Source organism: Vigna unguiculata, chromosome 10, assembly GCF_004118075.2.
Source record: "Vigna unguiculata cultivar IT97K-499-35 chromosome 10, ASM411807v1, whole genome shotgun sequence".
NCBI classification, from domain to species: Eukaryota; Viridiplantae; Streptophyta; class Magnoliopsida; order Fabales; family Fabaceae; genus Vigna; species Vigna unguiculata.
In genome coordinates this window covers 39,585,784-39,609,053 of record NC_040288.1, presented here as the reverse complement: position 1 = coordinate 39,609,053, position 23,270 = coordinate 39,585,784, and the positions used below count along the sequence as shown (strand labels likewise).

The 23,270-nt window shown below is 31.3% G+C and overlaps 3 protein-coding genes across 7 annotated transcripts; all 3 read right to left on the bottom strand.

The window, feature by feature from the left end:
* Window positions 1–166: 166 nt before the first annotated feature.
* Window positions 167–2,063, bottom strand: LOC114167332 (GDSL esterase/lipase APG-like). The gene is made up of 5 exons (XM_028052392.1): window positions 1,646–2,063; window positions 1,383–1,513; window positions 1,063–1,296; window positions 630–885; window positions 167–554 (listed from the first exon to the last, which is right to left on the bottom strand). Exons 1-5 carry the CDS (start codon window positions 2,046–2,048, stop codon window positions 358–360), a joined length of 1,221 nt encoding a protein of 406 aa, XP_027908193.1. The 5' UTR covers window positions 2,049–2,063; the 3' UTR covers window positions 167–357.
* A 5,821-nt stretch (window positions 2,064–7,884) lies between these two features.
* Window positions 7,885–11,821, bottom strand: LOC114165702 (inositol oxygenase 1-like). Its single transcript, XM_028050267.1, has 11 exons — window positions 11,457–11,821; window positions 11,166–11,268; window positions 10,190–10,274; window positions 9,713–9,917; window positions 9,544–9,603; window positions 9,368–9,420; window positions 9,072–9,194; window positions 8,886–8,955; window positions 8,697–8,775; window positions 8,211–8,292; window positions 7,885–8,112 (listed from the first exon to the last, which is right to left on the bottom strand). The coding sequence occupies exons 1-11, from the start codon at window positions 11,488–11,490 to the stop codon at window positions 8,086–8,088; spliced, it is 921 nt and encodes a 306-aa protein (XP_027906068.1). The 5' UTR covers window positions 11,491–11,821; the 3' UTR covers window positions 7,885–8,085.
* Window positions 11,822–16,253: 4,432 nt separating this feature from the next.
* LOC114165851 (mediator of RNA polymerase II transcription subunit 6) lies at window positions 16,254–21,609 on the bottom strand. Of its 5 annotated transcripts, XM_028050457.1 has the most exons (9): window positions 21,327–21,609; window positions 20,930–21,005; window positions 20,666–20,767; window positions 20,524–20,579; window positions 19,550–19,847; window positions 19,277–19,451; window positions 18,581–18,650; window positions 17,373–17,491; window positions 16,286–16,637 (listed from the first exon to the last, which is right to left on the bottom strand). In XM_028050457.1, exons 5-9 carry the CDS (start codon window positions 19,777–19,779, stop codon window positions 16,476–16,478), a joined length of 756 nt encoding a protein of 251 aa, XP_027906258.1. In that variant the 5' UTR covers window positions 19,780–19,847; window positions 20,524–20,579; window positions 20,666–20,767; window positions 20,930–21,005; window positions 21,327–21,609; the 3' UTR covers window positions 16,286–16,475. The 5 variants fall into 5 exon arrangements, with proteins under 5 accessions (XP_027906261.1, XP_027906262.1, XP_027906258.1 ...); XM_028050460.1 differs by lacking the exon at window positions 21,327–21,609 and having other exon boundaries at window positions 16,254–16,637; window positions 20,666–21,039; XM_028050461.1 differs by lacking the exon at window positions 21,327–21,609 and having other exon boundaries at window positions 16,254–16,637; window positions 17,373–17,482; window positions 20,666–21,039.
* Between the last annotated feature and the right edge of the window lie 1,661 nt (window positions 21,610–23,270).

Here is a 23,270-nt window from a genome sequence, read left to right as displayed (position 1 = left end):
ATTCGAATGAGTTATATAAACTTCATCCAACCATTCAGGATACTATTCGGATGAATCGTATACTTGCTGTATCAGAACTTTCCTTCCTTATACTACAATTGTCTTAAAATTCTTCATGATTGGATTTTCCTTATGTTCGTCCAAGTTTAACTACCAAAACAATGCATTTATGAGTAATAAGTAAATATTTCTCTGTTATTATGAAATGTTTTACAACAAGTTTATCTGAAATTTCTCTAGATCTGAAACACATAGAGCAATTCTTTTTTCATACAAAGCAAAAACATCAAACTTTAGATCACTTTCACGCTGTGTAGTAATACACAATACTATCTCCACACTAATAATCACGACTCTTTATGTGACAAGACTTATGCCTTGGAGAATTAATGCATCAGCAAGAACTTGGTTAGCTGCCTCTGAAGGATGGACACTATCCCAGAACACATACTGGGTGGCATTAGAACAAGTTCCAGGTGATTTTTGATTACACAACAAGGATGTTGTCTCCACAGTCCCGGTTCCACAGCAACCTCTGTTTGCCTCCACAAAACCTGCAAAGCATGGTGCCATAGGTTAGACAGAACAACATCATTTTACTGAAATGTTGAATAGTGAATACTGAATACCAAATTTTGAAGGGGATTGAACAAGGTCATTGAGGGGCTTGTAAATGTCAAAAACAGCAATCTTGAGACCCGGAAGTTGCTTTTGAAGATTTGCTGCAGCTGAATTGATCTTCTTGTTAAATGCTTGGGCATCAGAGTTGATTCTTGAGACACAACCATTCTCATGGAAACCAAATAAAGTCCTTGCAGCAGGTAGGCACCCCAGTGGTGGGAGTGAAGTCACTCCAAGTCTTCTTGCTCCCAATCTATACAAGTCCTGTGTCCAAAACAAAGTTAGTTTTTCAAAATTGGACTAATTCTTGAGTTTAATGTAGACTGGTCTGAATCTGCATCAAACATTAGGTATATTGTTCAAAAGATTGGAACCAATTGAACACACACACACATATGTTCTAACAGCAGCAAAGTTAACCAAAACTGTTCGACATAATACCTTAACAAAACTGTTGAATGAACCAACCAAGTAGGAGCCATACTGGTCAGGTGTGTATACTTTGTTGATCCAAGGATTGACGTAATAGTTTTGCACAAAGTCGCTGCTACCAGCACTGAGCACGTACAATGCATCTTTGATAATTGAGGCTGCTTTTTGACTTCCAGCTACCTTGGCCAGCTTGCCTTGGTATTCCTTGAAATAACTCAACTGTTGGGACAATGGAATTGCATGCTGCCAAGAGGAATAAAAGAAACTGTTAGAATCAGAATTCTTGTAAAACCATACATGAAGTTATTATATATTCACTCCAAACTTACATTCAAAATAGCAGCATTTTCATCATAACCAGATGCAGCAGAAGCAAAGTTTGCTCCATTAAGAAGGTTTTTCCCTGATGCCTGTGGGCTAAGATATGCAGGAGCATAGGTCTTAAAACCCAACGTCTCAGCTGCAAAAAGGAAACATTCCAACAATAATGAAACTTTAATGCATGAGTATGAGCAGTGCTACATATATATCTAATCTAATCTATAATCTAAGTAGGTGCAAGTGCAAGTGCAAGTGCTAGTTTTTGCCATACCAGTGATATCAGTAGCTAATTTGCCATTGCAAAACCTCCCAGTTGGTTGGTGATTAACAAAGTCCCTCCCATAGGGAGGGTAATTAGCCTTATAAATTGTGGGAAGATAGTCATTATTCCCTACATCAACAGCAGAATCACCAAATGTTAGTATGGCAGGCACAAGAGTGGTGGTGTCTTGTGCATACACACAAGTGAGGAAGGAAAAAGCAAAGAGTTGAAGAAGTGCTGCAATGTTCATCATGATGGTTTTGGGTGCAGTGAGTGCAGCAGAGAATGGAGAACTTATATGACAACCGAAAATGACACCTATTGAAGGAGGAGGATGGGAGTTAGGCACGGCTATTAAATGTGAACGCGTGAAGTGGTTCATTATACCCTTTCTCTTATTCTCTCTCTCCATTGATGATACTAATATCGTTACTTGTCTCTTCTGGTTAATTCAATGCATGGAGAAGCTGCTTAGTGATCACTCTCTCTGCGATATTTTTTACCTGAACAAATCAATCACTCTCAAGTCCCTAATACAATGACTTTTAGCTTCTTTCATTAACTATGGTGGAGCTAAGTGGTTGAGATTTTGTGGGAGGGATTAGGGAAGAGCATGTGCGTGAGTTATTTCGGTTGTTGTACAGAAAAAAGGTAGAGTCTACGTACTACATTCAACTTGGCATGCATTCTGCACTACTTTTTATATTTTCTGTATTTTTTTGGCACAAAATTGACTACGGATGTTAATACATGATAATGAACTTGCAGGGATGACAGGTTACCTTCGAACACGGCTACAACTCACTGTAAACATGCATATATATATATATATATATATATATATATATATATATATATATATATATATATATATATATATATATATATATATATATATATATATAATATTTTCACTTTTTTCGTTCTTTTTTCATAATGAAGATATTTTGACAAAATTGTTTTTGATAAAATTTACTTTGTGATACATATTAAACATTTTTATTATTTTCTCAACTCACATCGAACATTTTTTTTATCTATTAAGATGTTGTTGTGACGTGTTTTTGATCGAAATTTTATCGATAAAATTTTGTTAAAAATAATTTTTCTCTATTTTTTGTTAACCAAAGTGAGAATATTGTTAGAAGTCTCACGTCGATTAAAGATAAGGTTAATTCATAATATATAAGTGGATGTAAATATTACCTTACAAGTCAGTTTTGTGAAATTGATTTAAGTTTAAAATTCCCTTCTAATAAATATCAAAATATTGGTCAACTCTTGTGCCTTGAATCATTGTTATGAATCCGATAATATAAAAAGAATCTTAGTAGGAGAAAAATATATATGTCTTAAAATTTAGAAAAGAGGAATATGAATACATAAAATAAACTTGACATTTCAGAAAATTAAAATCAAGTTACATAAAGTTGAAAGTATACAAAAAGAAGAAAAACTATATTGTAAAACTTTTTACAAATTATTTTATGTATAAAATAAGTTTAGCTTATAAAAAGTTAATTTTAACATTTTTGGTATATTTTTTTTTCCAAAAAGTCGTTAAAGTAAATTCGAGGACAAAAGGTAATAATAGTGTTGATAAGATGGTTTGTAAGAAAATAATAATTAATGTATTAACTTAAAATATTAGTATGGTTTTAAAGAAGTGACTCTAATTAGTTTATAATATAAAATAGATGAGAAGACATGTCTTATCTCTTTAACTAATTTAACTTAATTTAGGTAATGGATTGATATTTCCTAACTCTCTTAACAAAGTGGTTAAGGGTGAGAACTTAATGCACCAACCACACTTGTGCTACCACCCATTATAACAAGTCAAGTCATCACATGCAAATTTATTCATATCATTTCATTTATCTATCTTTCAATATTATGTTAATGCATGCCTATTTTTGTTTTTTTTTTCATTTTTCTTTTCTCTTTGTGTGTAAAATAATATTTGATCTTTTTATTAAACTCTCTCTCTCTTTTTCTTTATATATATATATATATATATATATATATATATATATATATATATATATATATAATAGAACTAAATATCATGTTAACTACATGATTTATATCATTAATTGAAATATGAGAATTTTTTTAAAAACACATTAAATATGACATGTACTTTTTTAATTACCTTCATCAATATTGTTGTTGTAATATTGGTTGTTATAATAATAATAATAATAATAAATTTTAGACTTAAATGTTTTTCTTCTCGAACAAATTTTTAATCCATTTAATATTAGTGTAATTTAGATTATTAGTTTCATCGCGGTTGCCTCTTTTACTTTGTTTGTCGTAGAAAAGTACAAAGAAAAATACTTAGAGCATATGACAAATTTATCATAACGTAAGAACTTGTTCCATATGTTATATTAACGTTTTTGTACTAAAAAGGAAATTTGTCCAGTGACAAATTCATTAAGAATTTGAGTAAAGTCTCACACATTACCCCACATATTTATGCTTCTATATGTTATATAAATGTTTCTCTTATTTTGATTTTGATTAGTTAATATAATAAAAAATATTCTCAATGCATAATGTATTTCACTAAAATAAATGGAGCATTTCGAAAATTTTAGATCAAAGGAGTTAAATAATTTTGTATATGATTGAATGTGGAGCTATTTGATGGAAGTAAAATTAAGCTATTTTTTAAGTTTTTAATAGAAACTTATTCATAACGTTATATATAAGAATTAAAAAATAAATAAAACATGTTATTGATTTAGATCCAATATTAATAAAGGATACGAAATAAAACAGTAAAATAAAAAGAATAAAATTATTAAAACTGTAGTACTTTAATGATTTTGAACTTTCATACCTTAGAAAATAATTGGATACAAAATTTAGTGTTGTAACTTCAAAATCACTCTACAAACTTTATTTTTAACGAATGAATTATTGTAATTCTAGTTTTATTTTCTTAATCGCATATAGAATTTTGTCTTATTGAAGTTACGAAAACAAAAAAGTATAGAAAATATGTAGTAGAAACTGGTTCATTATATAAACAAAGGGATTTTCTAAAAATTAAATGAACACTATTCTTAAAAATTTGTTTATGGTATGTATCAAGTTCCTTGGTCAGGAATGGGATGTTTTAAAATTCGGTTTACATTGAATTTAGATCTATTTTAACTAGAACAATTATATTTGAACTTTTTGTAGTTCAATTTTAATCAGATTAAATTTAATTGAATCTATTTTGTTAATAAGATTAAGTATAGTGAGATTGATATAGTATATTTGACTTGTTTAGGTTTATTATACATAAGTTAGTTCGACTTATGTCAACTTGGGTCTAGTTTGCTCAACTTGACTTGGATCTATGCCACCTCACTTCAACTTGGATTTATGTTGACTTTATTCCATTTCGGCTTAAACCAACCCAACTCGACTTAGGTCTAAATTGACTCAACTTGACCGTGTTGAATTGGCTCGATCCTAGGCATGGGATAATTTAGCTTGATCTTGGATCAAAATGACTCAACACAACCTTCAACTTAATTGTTTTTTGCTAGGACCGATTCAACTTGATTCTTCGGCTAGAGTCGACTAATTTCAACCTTTATATTAGGTCAACTCAAGTTGATTATTTAGTTCAAGCCAACTCGCCTCAACTTCCAACTCGAGTTGACTCAACTTGGTACTTCGACTCGGGTCAAAATGACTCGATTCTTCAACTTAGGTAGACTTGAATCTACCCTTCCACTCAAACAAATTCGTCTCGACCTTAAGTTTGAAACGACTAGACTTTAACTAGACCAATTTAACTCGACCTTTATCTTGAACCAACTCTACTTGAGATGCCTTGACTTTGGTTAACATACCTTGAATTTAAGTTTTCAAAATTTAAAAAATATCCAATCTAAATTGAATCTAAATCCTATTAAATAAATAAAACTTAAAATCCGATAATATAAATTTAAATTTGGAATAAATCCATTTAAACAAATTTAAAGCAATATAAATTTAAATTATTATAGATTAGATTTCACAATTTAGATTTTTTTTTTATAGCTTTTAAGTGATATACAAAACCAACAAACATTAAATATTGTAAAATAAGGAAAAGTGTATTTTGAAGTTGATGAAACACGTTTATTCATAAGAGAAGAAACAATACCTATAAAATCACACTTCCCACTGTCTCACATGGTAGGAACCAAAATCCCACATATAAAAGATGTAACATTCGCATAACTAAGAACATAACTTCAATTAATCTCAACATGTAATAATTTTCAATTACGTTTGAATGTTAAGATGACCTATGCCTGTAGACCCAATTTCCAACAACAAGCATACCATAATTAATTTACAATTAAAATTATTTTTAACTTCCAAAGACTTAATTATTAGATATTAGTGCCAGCCCGATAATAGAAAAGACACCGTTTATGTTATATCTTATGTGTATAATATATATTTAGGCAAAGGTTAAAGATTTCTAGAAAAGAAAATAAAAAAAAATTAAATATGTTTTTAGTCCTTAACTTTAAGTTAATTTTGAAATTAGTCCATTTTAAAACTTTAGACCAATTTAGTCCTTTATCTTTTAAAATACATATAATTAATCATTTTAATCAAATTTTGTTAAATTTATTTGATATTTTAAACGTTTTTTATAATAATATTTGACTTAATATTAAAGCAAAATGTGTCAAACAATATAAATAATTCAAATACAATTCTAAAATACATACGAGATATCAAATAAACCTAACAAAATTTGATTAAAATTACTAAATATATATATTTTAAAAAATAAAAAACTAAATTGATGTAAAGTTTTAAAATAAACTAATTTCAAATAAAAATAAAAATGAAACAGTTTCTTTCTCAGTTAGAAAAATAATGAGTGTGTGAGTTGAAAGAGTAAGTGACAGCTGGGTAGTAATAAAGTAAGTAGGAGTAATTGTTTGTTCTGTGAGTTTGGTCAACGCTTATTGCAGAGTGGAGGCAAGCAATGCACGTTGAAACACGCGACATGGACTCAAACATTCAACGACATGTTTGGTGAATTTATGTTACAATAAGTGCGTTGGCTCTTTCCATTTATTTACCACTTTTTTTTATTCAAAAGTGCTTCCATGTGGTGTTACACAAATGGAGTAACTATTCTATTGCCATGATCAGAACTTCAATCTCTCATAAGTTATTCCTGCTTTTCATCCAAGAGATTCAAACACTTTTCCATTTCCTTTAAGACATTTCGATTTTCAAAATCTGGTTTTTATCACAAAATCGCGTTTGAAAATCAAGTCCAGCTTTTCTTTTTCTGAAACAGCAAATCTGTGTAACATTTAATGGTGTAAAGTACTTTTTTTTTTATTTGATACAAATCTTGATTTTTTTTTAAAACCGCAGTTATTGAAGATCTTATATTTTATAGGGTTGTAATAGAATCAAAATGTATTTCTTAAAATGCTATTAAAACTATCTAAAATTTATGTTAATTCGAAATTATTTTTTATTAAATTTATCGTGTTAGATATATTAAGATCATCTATTAATGTTCAATTGAAGTAAATACTTTTATTAATATCACTTGATTAAAAAAAAGTATCCAAAAAAGAACAAACATAATATTTTGTATTGAATATATCATATTTTTCGTTTCCCTGTGTTGAAAAATAGGTATAGCTTCTATTTTTAAATGTGTTTTTATGCTTTCAATGCAAACATTTTTGTAGCATTTTGTATTGAATATATCAGTTTTAAATTTGAGAAAAAAAAATAACGAAAATTAAAATTTTGTGAACGACAAAGAAATTGAAATTTTTTAATACTACACCATTGACCATGTGACATGACAGTACTGCTCATTATGACTTGGACTTCCTAACCACCAATTATATATGATAAAATAAAATGCTAAAAGATTAGATAAGAGAGTTTCTTATTATAATTCTTTTAATATTTTATTTTAATAAGATTATAAATTAGTTAATTTATATAACATCAGATAATTTTTTTTAATTATGAGCACGGTTCAATTTACATTATAATTATATCATTATTGGACACAAGACCCTTGTCATTTAGTGGAAATTTTTTTTTATATAGAAATATCCAATCTTTAACTTTATGAGTTTAAATCCTGAATTTATTCTTTAAGTTAAGGATTTGCTGAATAATTATCTTAACTTAAAGAATTAAGAGGCTTTATAGTTTCACATATTGTGACAAATCCATATATAAGGGAAACAAAAAACTAAAAAAAGAAAAGAAAAAATATTTCAGATAGGGCTTCAGCTACAAATATTATTTCATAAAGAAGAATATCTTCTAGCACCAAAGCATATAAATTGATTAATACAACTACAACTTTCTAGTTTATTATTTCCTCAACTACATAAGAAACTGTTTGGCTATCATCATAAATTATGGCCACTTTCACTGTTCCAATGAACTTTTCACCACTTCAGCTTTGCAGGGAAGTACTGCACCAAACAAGTTATTATGACACTTTAGTATAACCCAAATGAAAACTTTTTCAACTGTAACAAAAACAAGACATTGAAGTTTCCAAAGTAGTAACCTTTTCGATGAGTGAAAGATAGTATGGTTTGACCTTTTCAACATCAATCCGAGTTTTACTCTTGCTGTAAAGATCATATTTGCTGCAGAATATGAAGTTAGAGAAAAAAAATTAAGATATGTTTGAGCAATTAACACATTTCATTGATATATTAAAAATAGTTAAATATATTGTGAAAATTGAAATTAGTCCCATCTGGAAATCTTGAACCAATTTAGTCCCTCATATTTATAAATATGTGAATTTAGTCATTTAAACTAAATCTGTTTAGATTTATTTGACGTTTCAAAATACGTTTCTCAGCTAACATTGAAACAAATATGTCTCAAACGGTGCAAACAAATTAAAATACTATAATAAAATGTATAATTTCAAATAAACTTAATAAAGTATGATTAAAAAAACTTAATTCACGTATTTACAGAGTTGAGGAACTGGATTAATTCAAGATAAACATATTTAACCTTTTAAAAAAAGTGATCTTACTTGAAAATGTGGAGCCATTTTAGATTCTCAACATCTTCATCATTCATCAAGTGCTTATAGGCTCCTTCTCTGTGTAATGCTGCAAAACAAATCATTGGTTTGGTTCAAATAAGATTGCAAATAGTGCAGTTTGAAAGATTATGAACTTATAATCAGTTAGAAAATTTTGCTTCTGAGCTGAATAATTACCATAGAATGAATGGTATCTTATAATGAACAAAGCAGCAGAGGGTAGTGTGGTATTATTCTCCTTTGCCACCTAAGAAAACAACAAAATTAGACATTTTTCCTTCAAAATTTATGAAATAATTGCATTGAAGAATCCTAAACAAAGCAATAAAAGAGAAAAATGAACTTGGTTTTCATAGGACTTACTAAATACATGTAATCATCATGCCCCCATGACATCATCACATTGTGAAGTCCACATTTTTCTGAGTAAATCCCATGTTTAGTGTTGTATGATGGATTGTTGAAATCTGGATTTTCCTTAAAATACTGAAGTGGGAATGCAACACACGTGTCTGTCAGGTGTTTGATTTTGAATGTTTTACACAATAACATAGTTCTAAACATGTTCATTATCTGTTAAATAAAACCTATTTTGGTAAAAAGAAAGTGAGAGTGTGGTATCTGTGTTAAAAATTGGTTTGATTTCAGAAAAAAATTACCTTGTGGTGGACAATTGATTCATCAAATCTGCAACCTACTGGGAATGTGTCCCCTGAATGAACACAGTAAATGTTCAACATTAGTGAATGTTTTAACCAGAAACTGCAAAGAAAACATTAAGATATGTTCTGTTAACTATTAAGGTTCCAATCCTACATAAACACCACACATATACCTACTACAGCCCATTGAGGAAGGTCTCCGAAAGAAGGTAAATTCAGCACCTTGCCAAGATCTGCATTGATGAGAAACTCTTCAAATAATTTCCCATTTTCCAAATTAAACCAAGAACAGAAAGGATCTTGAAAATTGCATTAAAGGGTGATTAGAATGCAGAAAACTACCATGGATAAGGCCTGTTAAGTGCAACCAATCTTCATCTGGGTAATCCTTTCTTATAGCTTCTGCTGTCTGAAGCAAGTGTTCTATCTGAGGTTCATCCAAGTCAGGGTCACTCTCATCCACCACTTCATTCAGCAATTCACAACATTCCCATATGCTCATCTCTACCTTGTTCAGTTTTGCATACTCCTCTCTCATTTTCTTCACCTATGTATGAATCCAATGTTTAAATAAATACCATGTTTCATCGATAAGGTAACTTAGTGGTTAGATGAAAAAAAAATAAAAGAAAGATCGTGAATTCAATCCCCTACTAACAATTTGGTGGGTTTAGAAAATACTGATGAAAAAATTCTAGATTCAACTCTTTCACCTATAAAAAACTAACGACTAACATTTATCGATAAAAACAAAAAATTGTATGAAACATGACTTGAGATATGAGGGCAGGACAAAGTAAATGTAAATTTTGTGCTTACAAAATCAAGTGATTGGTAAGTGTGGTTTTTTCTGTAGAAATTCTCCACTCCTTCATGCCTCTCACTTTCAGTATCATGATAGGTCCTGTGGTTACAATAGATTGTTATTCATGAGATAATAATTCAAGTGTGAACATTCAAAAGTGGAGAATCTAATCACTACTTTTTTCATGATTTCACTAATCCTTAATTTTATTAGGCAAGTGAAATGACAAGTGCTATCTTGTTTGATATGTGGAAAGAGACTAAAAGCTCTATTAGTTTTTTAGGTTAGTTGCTTTTGTATAGAAAAGGTTTGAAGAACCAAAATTTGGTTTTATTTCATCTCGATTTTAAACAAAATTACATTGTTTTATATTGTAAAATTATAAAGCTGGAAACTTTCAAAAATCTAGCAAGGTATTTGAAAATGATCAAAATACCAGTTTTATCATAAAGGAATAGGGTTGAAAGGCGAGAACTTGATGGGCCAGGCCCAAATTTCATCGACAATTCAAGCCCATAAAATATAGACATGAATAAGAATTCTTATTTTCTTAGACCCCACAAAAAAGAAAAATTCTATTTTCGTCCACAATGAGAACGAGTCCCGTTGACCAAAAAACAAACCAGATAGGATGAATTCCTACAACCAAATCGCGAGATAAAAAACTTTTCCAATCCCAAAAGGAAAACAAAAACAGAAGAAAAAAGCTTAAAAATGTTTAAAGAAAATGAAAGGGAAAGAAAGTACAGGAAAAAGTCATGGATTTGAAGGATTAATTAATTTTTTTTCCTTTTTACGTTGATTCGATATAATTTTCAAAGATGATGCAGAATTATTGAAAAAGTTTAAATAGCCAAGGGTCTCTGTCCTTATATATAAATATAAATATATTTGTCCTTACATACAAATATAAATATATTTGGATTTGGATAAGAAAAACTGGAGAAAATTATTAATGGGTGTGAAATAATAGGTTATGGAGATTGAAACCTAAATATTTGCCCAAACGAGTTGGTCTGTGGTATCAGAAATCCACCATCCAACACCAGTTCTCTCTCATTTAGTGGTTCAGTCTTTGCCTCAACTTCAGCCCCTGCAATTTTAAAAACCTATTAACTGAAAACCACACATTTTTTCTTTCCTCTTCCAAATCAAAAACTGTGTTTCATGTCCAAAAAGGACAGATTTTGCACGGTTACTGTCACCACACAAAGGTACAACAATCTTCTGCAACAATAACATAATTTGGTAAAAACATAGAAAATTACAAAAATGAATTACCAAGGTGATCATGTTGTTGGATGAGGATGGTCATGTTGAGTGGAAGAAGAGTTGGAAGAGAACGAAAAAGAAAAATGTGAGAAAATAGAATGGAAGAAGAAGAAGAAGAGAAAATTGAGGTGTGGTGTCATGGTTGTGGAAAGGTTGGAAGTATTTATAACTGGCCGGAGAGTCCTTGCCTGAGAATTTGGAGATCCCAAGTCCTTCCCTGAAAATCTTAGCTTTTCATTTTCATATTTCTGGTTTTCCATATTCAGTACATGCAAACATCTTTATCAACCTCTAACCCTAACTTTAACCTAAACAAACTACTATTTTTACACCAAAATGAAAATTCCTCTATTTTAAAACACTTGCAGATTTGCAGATAGAGACACAAACAACCACACCAAGACCCTCCCATATCCCCACATCTCCCATTTCTTATTAGTAAGAGATTCATCTTCAATCTCACATTTTTTGGTATTTTTATAATTAAAAAAATTGTATTTATATTGAAAAGTAAAATAATAAATATAAAATTTTTTCACTGCAAATATATCATTGTCTAAATAAAATTATTAACAAATAATCTATCATGAAATTCCATGTAAAAATTGGTAACTCTTTTACTATTTATTGATTATTGAATAAATTTTTGTAAGAATTTATGAAAAATCAAATGTCAGAGGATTTTGTATATGTGGGACCCATATGGAGTGGTTTATTGTCAAACTGAGTCAGCGTGAGTTGGATCACATAATATCTCTAAAAAGTGGGGTCCAGTGACGTGGCATCTAGTCAAATTTGTACCACACGTGTTGTTTTTATGCGGTGCTTCATACATCACAGGTTCCTACACCGTTTCCATTTTTTCACCACCGTTCATTTTTTTTCTCTGCCCTCGCATTTGACACGTGTCCTTCTCAGAATCCAACACGCATATTACAATGCATTCGAGCCTTACACGTCCATGCATAATCAATCTTACGTGCTTCTTTCGTTTATCAACATGTACAAAATCAAAATAATAATAATGTTAATTCAATAAAATAAGAAAAAAGAAAAAAAATTATATATATATATATATATAATTGTTTTGTTTTGAATATAATTTAATTTGGTTTGATAATGTAAAATGTAATAGGATATATTAATGTTATTGTCGTGTGAGGAGATTATCGCGTGAACACCGGAAGTCAACGATAAATAAACATAGTTTTGTGCTGACTTTTCAGACTTTTCAATGATCATTAAAATCGTAAATTCAGCTATACTAAAATTATATGTAAATAAAATGTATAAAGAAGAAAAACTTATCTTACACAAAAAAGGAAAAATGTAAGTTTTTTCTTGAATGCCTTATTTAAATTTCTGGTATATATAGATATATCATTAAATACGAAAATAGTTAAATTAAAAATAGTAATATAATAATAATAATTTAATAATTTAAAGGAATTATTAAAATCTTACATGTAAAAGATAAGAAGATAAATACCTTGGAAAAATAGTTAAATTATTATTAATAAATATAAGTACCGATATTATTACTATTATTATTTACCTTAATAATTAAAAACAGTTACATAATAATAGGAAAATGTACAATTAAGATCAGTTATTATTCTTATTAACTGTTGCAACTCACAAATGATGAATCACATCTCATAATTAATGTAAATTTTGTTTTTTGATAAAGATAAGACATGGCATAAAATTAATCTATTGACTTGTCCTAAAAAATAAAAATCAATTTGAAAATAATACTTTATAAACTTCTTTTAAGTAAACATTCAAACAATATGACAAAATTAAAAGTAACCTCAAAAAAAAAAAAAAAGAAAACAATATTAAATCTTAAAAGGAGCACCACGCCTCTCACGTGACATTAGTTACATTGGTTTAATATCAAGTTGCGGTCTTAGTTGAAATTTTATATTATTTAATACATAAAAAATATACGATAAAATAAGATATTAGTCAAATAATAAAATTAATCAATAAATTAAATAAAAAAATAATTAAAGATAGTTAGGTACTGAATGGTCATTTATCACTAATCATTTTCTTAAGTAACTCTGAAAAAGTTTTCTGATGCTTCCATTTCTTTAACTAATTTTTACACTTCATCATTAATTATATGACTAAGACATCTCAATTAAGATAACCTCTGGCTACTAATTAATCTTATATTCTACTATCTCTTATCTCCTTTGATATTTTAAACCTTCCTTGATAAATAAAACAAAATTTAAATATATATAAAAAATTACATTTTTCTTTTGGAAATGGTATATATTTTAAAATTATAACATCACAAAAATCAGATAAAAATAATGAACTATTTTTTATTTATAATATATTTATTTCATTAAATTTTCTCCCGTGTTAATAAAAAATTCATTAAAAGTCTTGATTTAAAAATACAACAACATTCCTCTTTTAATATTGAATCAAGTTTTTAATTTTAAAAATACAACAATGTAAATTTTCAAGTTTCTTTAAAAGAAGGAACAATATCGCAATTCTTTCGTAAATTGAAAATAAGTTCTTAGGTATAAATTAGAAATATACATTATTACATAAAAATTAAACAATCAATATTTGTTAACAATTTTATCCTTAGCAAGGGGAAAATATTCACACAAATGTAATTAAGGTTATACAAGTAAAAAAAAACACTAATAGTTTTCATTATTAAAATATTACACAGTTACACTCTCCTAAACAGTTTTTTGAAGGTTAAAAATTATAAATAATAGGTCAAGAAATCGTGTTAACCAGTTTTAGGTATTTAAAAAAATCTTAAGAATTAGTTTCTTTGAATTAATGAATTACACCAACTTACAAAATAAACTACCGGATATTCAATATAAGAATGAATTATAATAATATAAAAGCAAACTATGTTTTTTTTTTCTTTATCAAAAGTCACTATCTACAGCGCAACTTAAAATCAATATCCAAGAAAGTTGCATGGTATTGTCCACTATCTACACCACAACTTCAAATGTCTCTCTCAGTACAAAAATGTTAGGAAAAATAATAAAAACTTGAAAATTGAAAAAAAAAACTATGAAAATGTTTATTCTTTATTTAAAAATATTGTTTATTAAAAATATACTTTAAAATTTAATTTAATTCTAATTTATACTTTTAAAAATTATTAATTATACTAAATTATTTCAGTTTTTTTATATTTTATTATATCAATTAAATCATTCTGTAATTTTTTTTTCAATACAAACAACTCTATCTCCTACCTTCTTTCTGTTATTCTTCTATCTCTGAAATTCATCTCACTATAAAGAAGGTCGTTTTCTCCTTTCCTAATCATACTTCAATCCCACAAAATTTGGTGTAATATATATATATATATATATATATATATATATATATATATATATATATATATATGTTTGTGTTGGATTCCACCTTGCAGTAACTGGTGCATATTTTAAATGCCAAATTGAAATATTAAATATTGTGTCATTTTCTGAAAATATCAAAGAAGTGTGAGTTGGTGATGGAAGTGGAATGCAGCATCATGTGAAATCTTATGAGTGTGTCACTGAAACTCCTAATAAGACAAACACGTGAAGCTGTTTGAACAATTTGCAGAAGATGATCATAAAGATAGTTTCTGCATGAGATCAAAGATATACACACACCACAAATATTAATATTTTGTAGCTTTTTTTTATAACACTATGCACCACACAAATCACCTACCCACAAATATAATAAGGGGTTCTTATCATTTTAATATTCAGTACTTGTTATCAGTGATAGAATACATGGAGAGATTGAACTATCTTCTAGAAAAGAGCTATATTTGGTTAAAAGAATTGAGAAGAAGCTATTTGCATGTCTGTGAAAAAAAGTGATTATGAAAAACACAAAATGTCTAATGGACTTTTAATTACATATCCATTTTTGTAATAATATATAAAGAGATGTTTCTTTTCAGTTTATATATTTTATATTTTTAATTTTATTAAGGTTAAAAAAATTTCAATTTTACCTCTTGTTATAAGATTTGTTTAATATATTTTTGTTATTGTCATTTTTTGTTTATTTCAGACTTAACCTTTTATCTTTATTGGACAGCTATTTGGATTTTTTAATATTATTAGGGTAGTTAAAACACTTATAATTATTCTTTTTTTCAAATTCTAAATATGTTTTCGATCATTTAATTGATTTTATTTATCTTAATGTTGTTTAATAAGAAAACCAAGAATAAAAATTTATATATTTATAAATATCATTTGCTTAAGTTATATCAGAAGTTCTAAATGATCAAACATCAAACCAACTTACTACTTGAAAGAAGTAAAATGAAAACATAATTATTTAAACCACCATTATACATCTCTTAAAAAATAACAGCAATTAATATTCATCACACCACCACCAGCTTTTCCCAACATGTATCATACAAGATTTTTAAAGTGTAAAAAATTTAAAATTTATAACATAGTTTTATATGATCTAATATAATTCTATACAATTTAATTATATAATATTGTATAAAATTATATTAAACCATTCTCAATTACCATATTTTTAAATTTTAATTTCTCATATTATTATTAATCATATTAAGCTCATTATTTATTTTATAATTTCATATTACATCATATTATTTATTTTTAATTTACTCCTTCAATAATATACTCACAAATTCGAGCCCTTTTCCTTCAAGAATATCTTTCCAATCACTTTTACCCTGTTGCATCCATTCCAGGTTCAGGTCTTTCTCCTAAGACTCCCCTATAAGTATTCATAATAGCAATAAAATATTTTTAAACCTTTTACAAACTAAATCAACTTATATAACAGGATTTTAAAAAAGTTAAAAACGAAAACTTTACAAAAGTACGAAAATATTGGTTGTATTGTGGAATTCCACAGCTCACTAAGCTTCTACATAATCGAGAATCTAAGACAAATTCAATCTATGCAATAGGAGCTGGTCTATAATTTCCCTGCACCTGTATAACTATCAGCAGCCATTGCAGTATGTCTTTAATATTAAAATTTCATTCTTTTTGCTGGTCCTTGATCAATTATGGGATCAGCAGTAGGAGCTTGTGTTTCTGCTGCTTCCTGAGTTTCGGTGCCTTTCTCAGCTTCACCTGTAGGAGGAGGTACATACCCTTCTGGAAATGGTGGTGGAGGTGGAGCTGGTGGTAACTGCACCAGAAGCAAGTTAGTACTCATTTCTCACCAATAATAAAGGATGAGAGAAGAATGAAATTAATTTCCAACACTGATAAAATTTATCAATCAATACACAACTATTTGTTTAAATTAGTTAATTTGTGACTCGGCAAAAACCTCTTATGTGTGCATCACCTCATAAGAACCAGATCTCTTAATATGGCAATACAACACAGCAAACAGGGAAGGAATAGTTTTAGGTTCTGCAAGTAAATTATCCACGTTATTTATCAAGCATTCTATTTTTCTTATGAATAGATCCAATCTCATTGCAAAAGAAAGGAAATAAGAATTTCATGTTTTTCCTTTCGGGAAGAGTTAGAAAAGCCCCATTGATGACACTTCTCTCCAGTCCCCGAGAAATGCAAGAATAAAGACTTTAATAATATGATCACGGTGTTACCCATGAATGAAAGCGATGATACTTTAGCTCTCTTGGTTTGTGCAGCTAATGCCACCCACCCCCTAATTATTCAAATTAAGTGCATTTGGCTTCTTAATATAGTATCTTTTGATATAATACACAGACTGTTTTTCGACAGGACAAATACTCAGACCTGATTGGGCGTATATTTAAGACAGAGATTTTATTTCAACCCCTGTCCCATTTTTTATACACAAAAATATTACCAGTAATTTTAATAGTTTTTGTACATAGTTTTTTTTATGAGGAAACAAACATGTGAAAGATGTACTTTTTCAACTTACCTTGCGTTGCAAGGATGCAAGAATATGATCCACACGCTTAACTTCCTTTATGTCAATCGTCTCCTTAGCAGTCTTTGACTCCACCAATGCAGTCTCATTTTCAGAATCCACTGACCCAGCTAGAAGAATCACAATTCAGTTAATGTGTACAGAAGTATGAAATATAACAGTTGTATGATTAAACTGCCAAAACATGTCTCTTACAAGCAGGCAGAACATATGTAAGGGGGAAAAAATGCGTATGAAAAATTAGATGGTAAAATAGTAGTGGCACAATCTCCTGGTGCTTTAAAGTTGCAACAGTGGCACACTGATATTAATCGTTGCTTAGATGATACTAGGGGTGGTAAAAAGAATTGAATAATTGAACCAAACAGAATTATACCAGGAATAACTGAACCTAATATAAAAAGCACAGGACCGAAATGCACCTTTGGAACAGATTCTACAACCCGAACTGGCTTCATATTGTAATTCAGTGCACCATAACTCATGTTTTAACAAAGTTTAAAGCATTTCAGTGTTTCTCTCTCATGTTGACCTGCTTGAGCTCTTTATCCCCAAATTTACAACAACCCTAATTCCCAAATCAAGCCACCCAAAGAACCCTAATCTCATGGAATCGTCAGCAAATCTTTGTCAGCCTAAATCAACCCTTAATGAGCATGCAGGTTTGGATGCTTTCTGAACTAGACAACTTTAGTGATGAAATGTATATTAAGACAAAAATTTCAAAATATCTGGCAACTGCCAAGACTGCAAGGTTTATCACTACGGTACTTTTACCACACTTCAAAAGCACTAAAGAATTCTATTCTTCGGGTCCCCTGCATTTGATACATGAACCAGAAATTCTTATATGGCCAGACTATTATGGTAATCGTGATAGCATACTAGATGACATTGTAGAACGAGCAAATGCAGCCCCTGGTTGATATGATGTCTCATGCAAACCATACTGAGCATAAAAGTTGGTGTTAACTATCCAATCCAATCCAATTCGACACAATTGAAACTATATTGATTTTTCAATGAAAAATAGTTCCTCTTTTGACATACATGCTTCATTTCGTGTATGTACTTCTCTTCACTATAGCCGTAAAACTTTAATAACAAGACACTTTGAAACACTATCCAGCTTTTGCAACATTGCTGTGAGCAACAATCTCCCACAAAGAAAAAAAAAAACAACCATAGTCTGCACTTACCATATCCAATCTTCTCCAACTTGGAGGCAGCTGTAGTAAATGCCTTTTGTATGTAATAAAGGGCCCTTCCCTGCAAGAGCAATTACAAAACCAGTATTAGACACCAAATCTCTCCCATAATAAAGAAATTTGACTAAAATAAAAACTAGTAAATTGTACAAAAATGTTATGTTTCACGACTGAAAAGGATTTTCTCTAATTTTCAGAAGGATATAGGATAGCCAACCACGAGTACTCCTCTTGTCCAGAGTACTACTTCGATTAACAAACAAATCTAAAATACTCCTCTAGATGGAAAGATATTCTCAGAAAAAGAAATCACCAATCATGCAAAAAGTCTAAATAGCATAAAACACCCCCTAAAGAGAAATCATAACTCAAAGGTAATAACTAAACCCTAGATAAATCATTATTTTAGTGAAGTAATAACACGATCCAAGATAAACCTTTATTAGATACGCTGCACAAAAAGGAAAAGAAAAATTTTAAACCCCCACAATATAATAAAAGATCTCTCAAGTTTCTATTGATAAATACCATAACTCTCCTTCAACATGTTCGTCCTCCATTCTACATCACACACGATCACAAACATCCATTTCTTCTTAATGTCATGCAAGCAAGCTATTCACAGAAAAGAATCCTCCCTAACCTAAAAACAGTAGAAAACATGTAACACACAGAGCAAGAACTCACAATTCTGGCAGCAAAAACATTGCAGAGTTGCGGAGCCTGGTATATGGAACCATCGAGGACGTAGTAGGCGAGCATAGGCGTAACTTTGTCGGGGCTATCTCTCTTCTGCTTGCGAATAACAAACAGGTGCGGCTCCATAACTTCGCTGAGCATATACTCCGTCCCCGTCATTTTCCTGAACAGCACAACTACTATTATTCGATTATTACAATCCACCAAACCTAAAAGCGTATTGAAAAGAAGGAAGGAGAAGGGAATTAGGGTTTTGCATACGAGAGTTGAGAGAGGTCGAGGGGGTGAACGGAGCGCATACGGAGTTGCTCGTTGTTGCAAGTCCAATCATAGAAAGGGGAAAGGGCAAAGTAATCGAAGACAAGGTTGCGATCGAGAGGGAAGCTGTTGAGCCAGAGCTGGTCTCGGAAACATATTCCTGTCATATCAGTCCCCGGAGGCGGCGGCGCTCCTCCTCCCTCCAGCATTTGGTTTCCCGGTGCTGTCGCCATCTTCCACTTCCAATTTCCGAACTGCTTTCTAACGTTTTCTCGTTCACTCCGCTGGCAGCACAGAACAGCTTTCGGAGAAACTGTGGTTAGTTAGGGACGGTGAAAAATACAAACCAATTGCCCCAACTTCCCAAATCAAAACACCAACGACACACCAAATGCAAACATGTGGACTGGCCCGCATATTTGGGAAATCATAACTTAAAAAAAAAATCCTGAACATCATAATTTTAATATTTGGTGCATAAAACAAGTTCCCTCCCTTGATGTGTCAATACATATTCAGCATGATGAGAATGAGATGCAATTAGTATGAATTCAGTATGTGTTGATTGCAGTGTCAATCACTCTTACACAACATGAAACTAAAAACTGAGAAAAATAGAACAGAGTACTGAATAGAAGAAATTGGGGAAAAAAAACTGAACATAGTAGCCTATTTTTATTTTCTCACTGCTAGCACTATCATTATTAAATCACATTGGTTCTCTCATTTTATCTCCTTTCGAAGGGATTCTCACAAATCACCACAGAAACCTCAAAATCATATGGCATGGAGCTCAGAGAACCTGAAGAGTTACGTGTTGGACCTCTCTCTTGGATAATAAGACACGCCTTACAAGGTTTTAATAGGCGCAACTAGAAACTGAACCTTTGAAACTCACATTCAATAAAATACTTGAAAATTAATGGAAAGTACATTTCCGATTGGGTTAAAACCCAAAACTTAGCATTGTAAAATACCTTATCTTTCACCTTGAATCTTAGTAAACCTGGTCCCTCCGAGAAGAGTGTTCAATCTGGAAGTTTGAGACAGTGAAATGAAAGGGAATATGAGATGGCGAAAAGGAGTATGAAGAAGAAGAAGAAGGAGCAAACGACTTACGTGACTGTGATTGCGGTGGGGTGCGAGATGTAGAGTGTTGGATGAATGTGCTCTTAGTGCGAGGATAGAGCGTTCTTCGCAAAGAGCTCTGTTGTTTTTGCTCTTAAAATCACATAGAAATTCAAGGAAAATATGAAGGCTAATTCTTGATGCTCGCCAACAATGGTTTGATTCACCATTTTTGTGTTGCGAAACGGACATGTAAATCAAAGATTGAAACAATTAGGGTTTTTTGAATGACAAGGTAACAATGGTTTTGTTTACCGTTGGAAAGGTTAAGTCGCGAGGAGGAGGAGCCGATCGCGCGCTTTTGGCCGCAAGTGAGTTCCTGAATTTTATGCTGTGTACCACATTTCAAATGGGATTAGGTTAAGTTTGGATTCTTCAGTAAAATAAATGAAAAATTGGATATGTTAAATGGTAATATAATAAATTAATTTTATTAATAAATGTTACGTTATAATTATTAATATAATTTATAATAACAAGAGTTCTTTCCATTCGGTTCTTGCGGTTTCCCATATACGGAACCATATCTCCATCACTCTTGAAATGGAGAATGTCCAATACTCTACATGGATGGAACTTTTTAAAATTACCGCACATACTCATAAGGTTCTTCATCATATTATTCCTCCTGCCAATGGCAAAGAGAAGGTACCTGTGACTAAGGATGAAAAGGAATTATGGTGGTCGACTCTTGATGCTACGGTTCTTTCCTGGTTTATGCAACCATCTCCAATGACATGTTGTATACGATTATTGAACCTAATGCCACGACCATGGATGCTTGGAATAGGTTGCGAGATGCTTTCTAAGACAACAAACGTTTGTGTGGTAACTCTTGAGATTGAATTCTCCAATACTAAGATGGAGAATTTTCTGAATGCTTCGGTATATTGTCAACGTCTCAAGTCCCTTGCTGATCAGTTGAAGAATGTTGGAGCACCGGTGAAGAGTCGCCTCGTCATTCAACTTGTTTCGAGTCTCACAAGTGCATATCGCGATGTAGGGACGTTAATTCGGCAAAGTGATCCCCTACCTCCATTTTATCAGGCTCCATAAATGTTCACACTTTTTGAGTAGGGATAGCACGGGCCGGTTCGGCCCGTTTAGGCTTGACCCGTTCCGTCTTGCACAATTTATATGGGCTGCAATCACTGACGCGCCTCGTCCCGCACTTGACTGACGGGCTGACCCATTTTTTTTTAATTTTTATGATAAAACTTTCAATGTTTAAAAATTGGGAAACTTTAAGAAATTCACAAAATTAAGTAAAGACTTTGGGGAGTTGGATGATAAATTGATAATTCAACATTTTCATCATATTCATATTCATACTATGACATACACAATGTATTCTTTAAATTTTAGCACATTAAAAAATACATAATATTTGTCTTTTCCCATTATACAAGAATTTGAAACGTTAATACAAGAGTACATAAAAAAAGTTATTAATATACACAAGCGCAAGTTTTTTTTATGCGGCCTTGCGGGCCGGCCTGCGCAGTGCGAGCTTATGCGGGCCGAACCACTACGGGCCTGTGGGCTCACTACCTAGCCCACCCACGTTTTTTCGCGAGCCTGCGGGGTCGGGCCCTAATTGCCACCCGTACACTTGACGAAGCCGAATTAGCAAAGGAGGTTGCCACAAGATCGAAGTCGACAATGGTGGCTACCTCCCAGGTCGTTTATGACTCAAATTCCTCACATTCAGACCAACTACACCACTCGTAGTACTATGGGAAGCCGTCTAGATATCGCAAGAATTCTGGAAAAAATTTGGTAGCGACAGTGGTGGTCCACAACAGTCTGGTGGGAGTCCACAATAGGGGTCTTCACCTTGGTCGTCTGGTGGATGCCTCAATGGACTCCTCCATGCCCATAACCAAACCAAGGGTGGGCCTGGGGTCCAACACCATAGAGACAGCAACAACAGCCCGACGTTCTTAGGTCACGACCACAACAGGCTTACATGGCCTCTCAAAATGGGCAATCCGTTCCTACTGGTCTAGATCCCGTGAACCCAAACATTGCCAATCCACACTTCCCTTCACCACCACCCGCCTTTCCTTCCCTTAGCCTATCCTCTTCTCCTATCTCCACACCAACGGACTAAATAGTACCTTCCCCCTCATTATTCTCATCCAACCGCCTCGTCTGTTCACAAGAAGCCAAATGGGCATTTTTAAGCCAAACAAGAGATATGATGATGAATATGGCTTAGCCACTTCAGTTACCCGGTCTCTATTACCTTATAACCCAGTTACGGCTCTTTGTGATCCCAATTGGAAAATGGGCATGGATGATGAATATGATACTCTTATTAAAGACGTGGGAGTTGGTGCCCCGTCCACCTAATGTTAATGTAATTCGGTTTATGTGGATTTTTACTCAGAAAGAGAAATCTAACTGTGTGTTTGAGAGGCATAAGGCCCATCTTGTAGGTAAAAGGAAAACTTAGCAAGTTGACATTGATTGTGGAGAAACTTTTAGCCCAGTAGTGAAACTGGTTACGATTCGCACTGTTCTTTCTATTTCTCTTTCAAAGGCATGGCCTATTCATAAGTTGGACGTCAAAAATGCTTTTCTTCATGGTGAG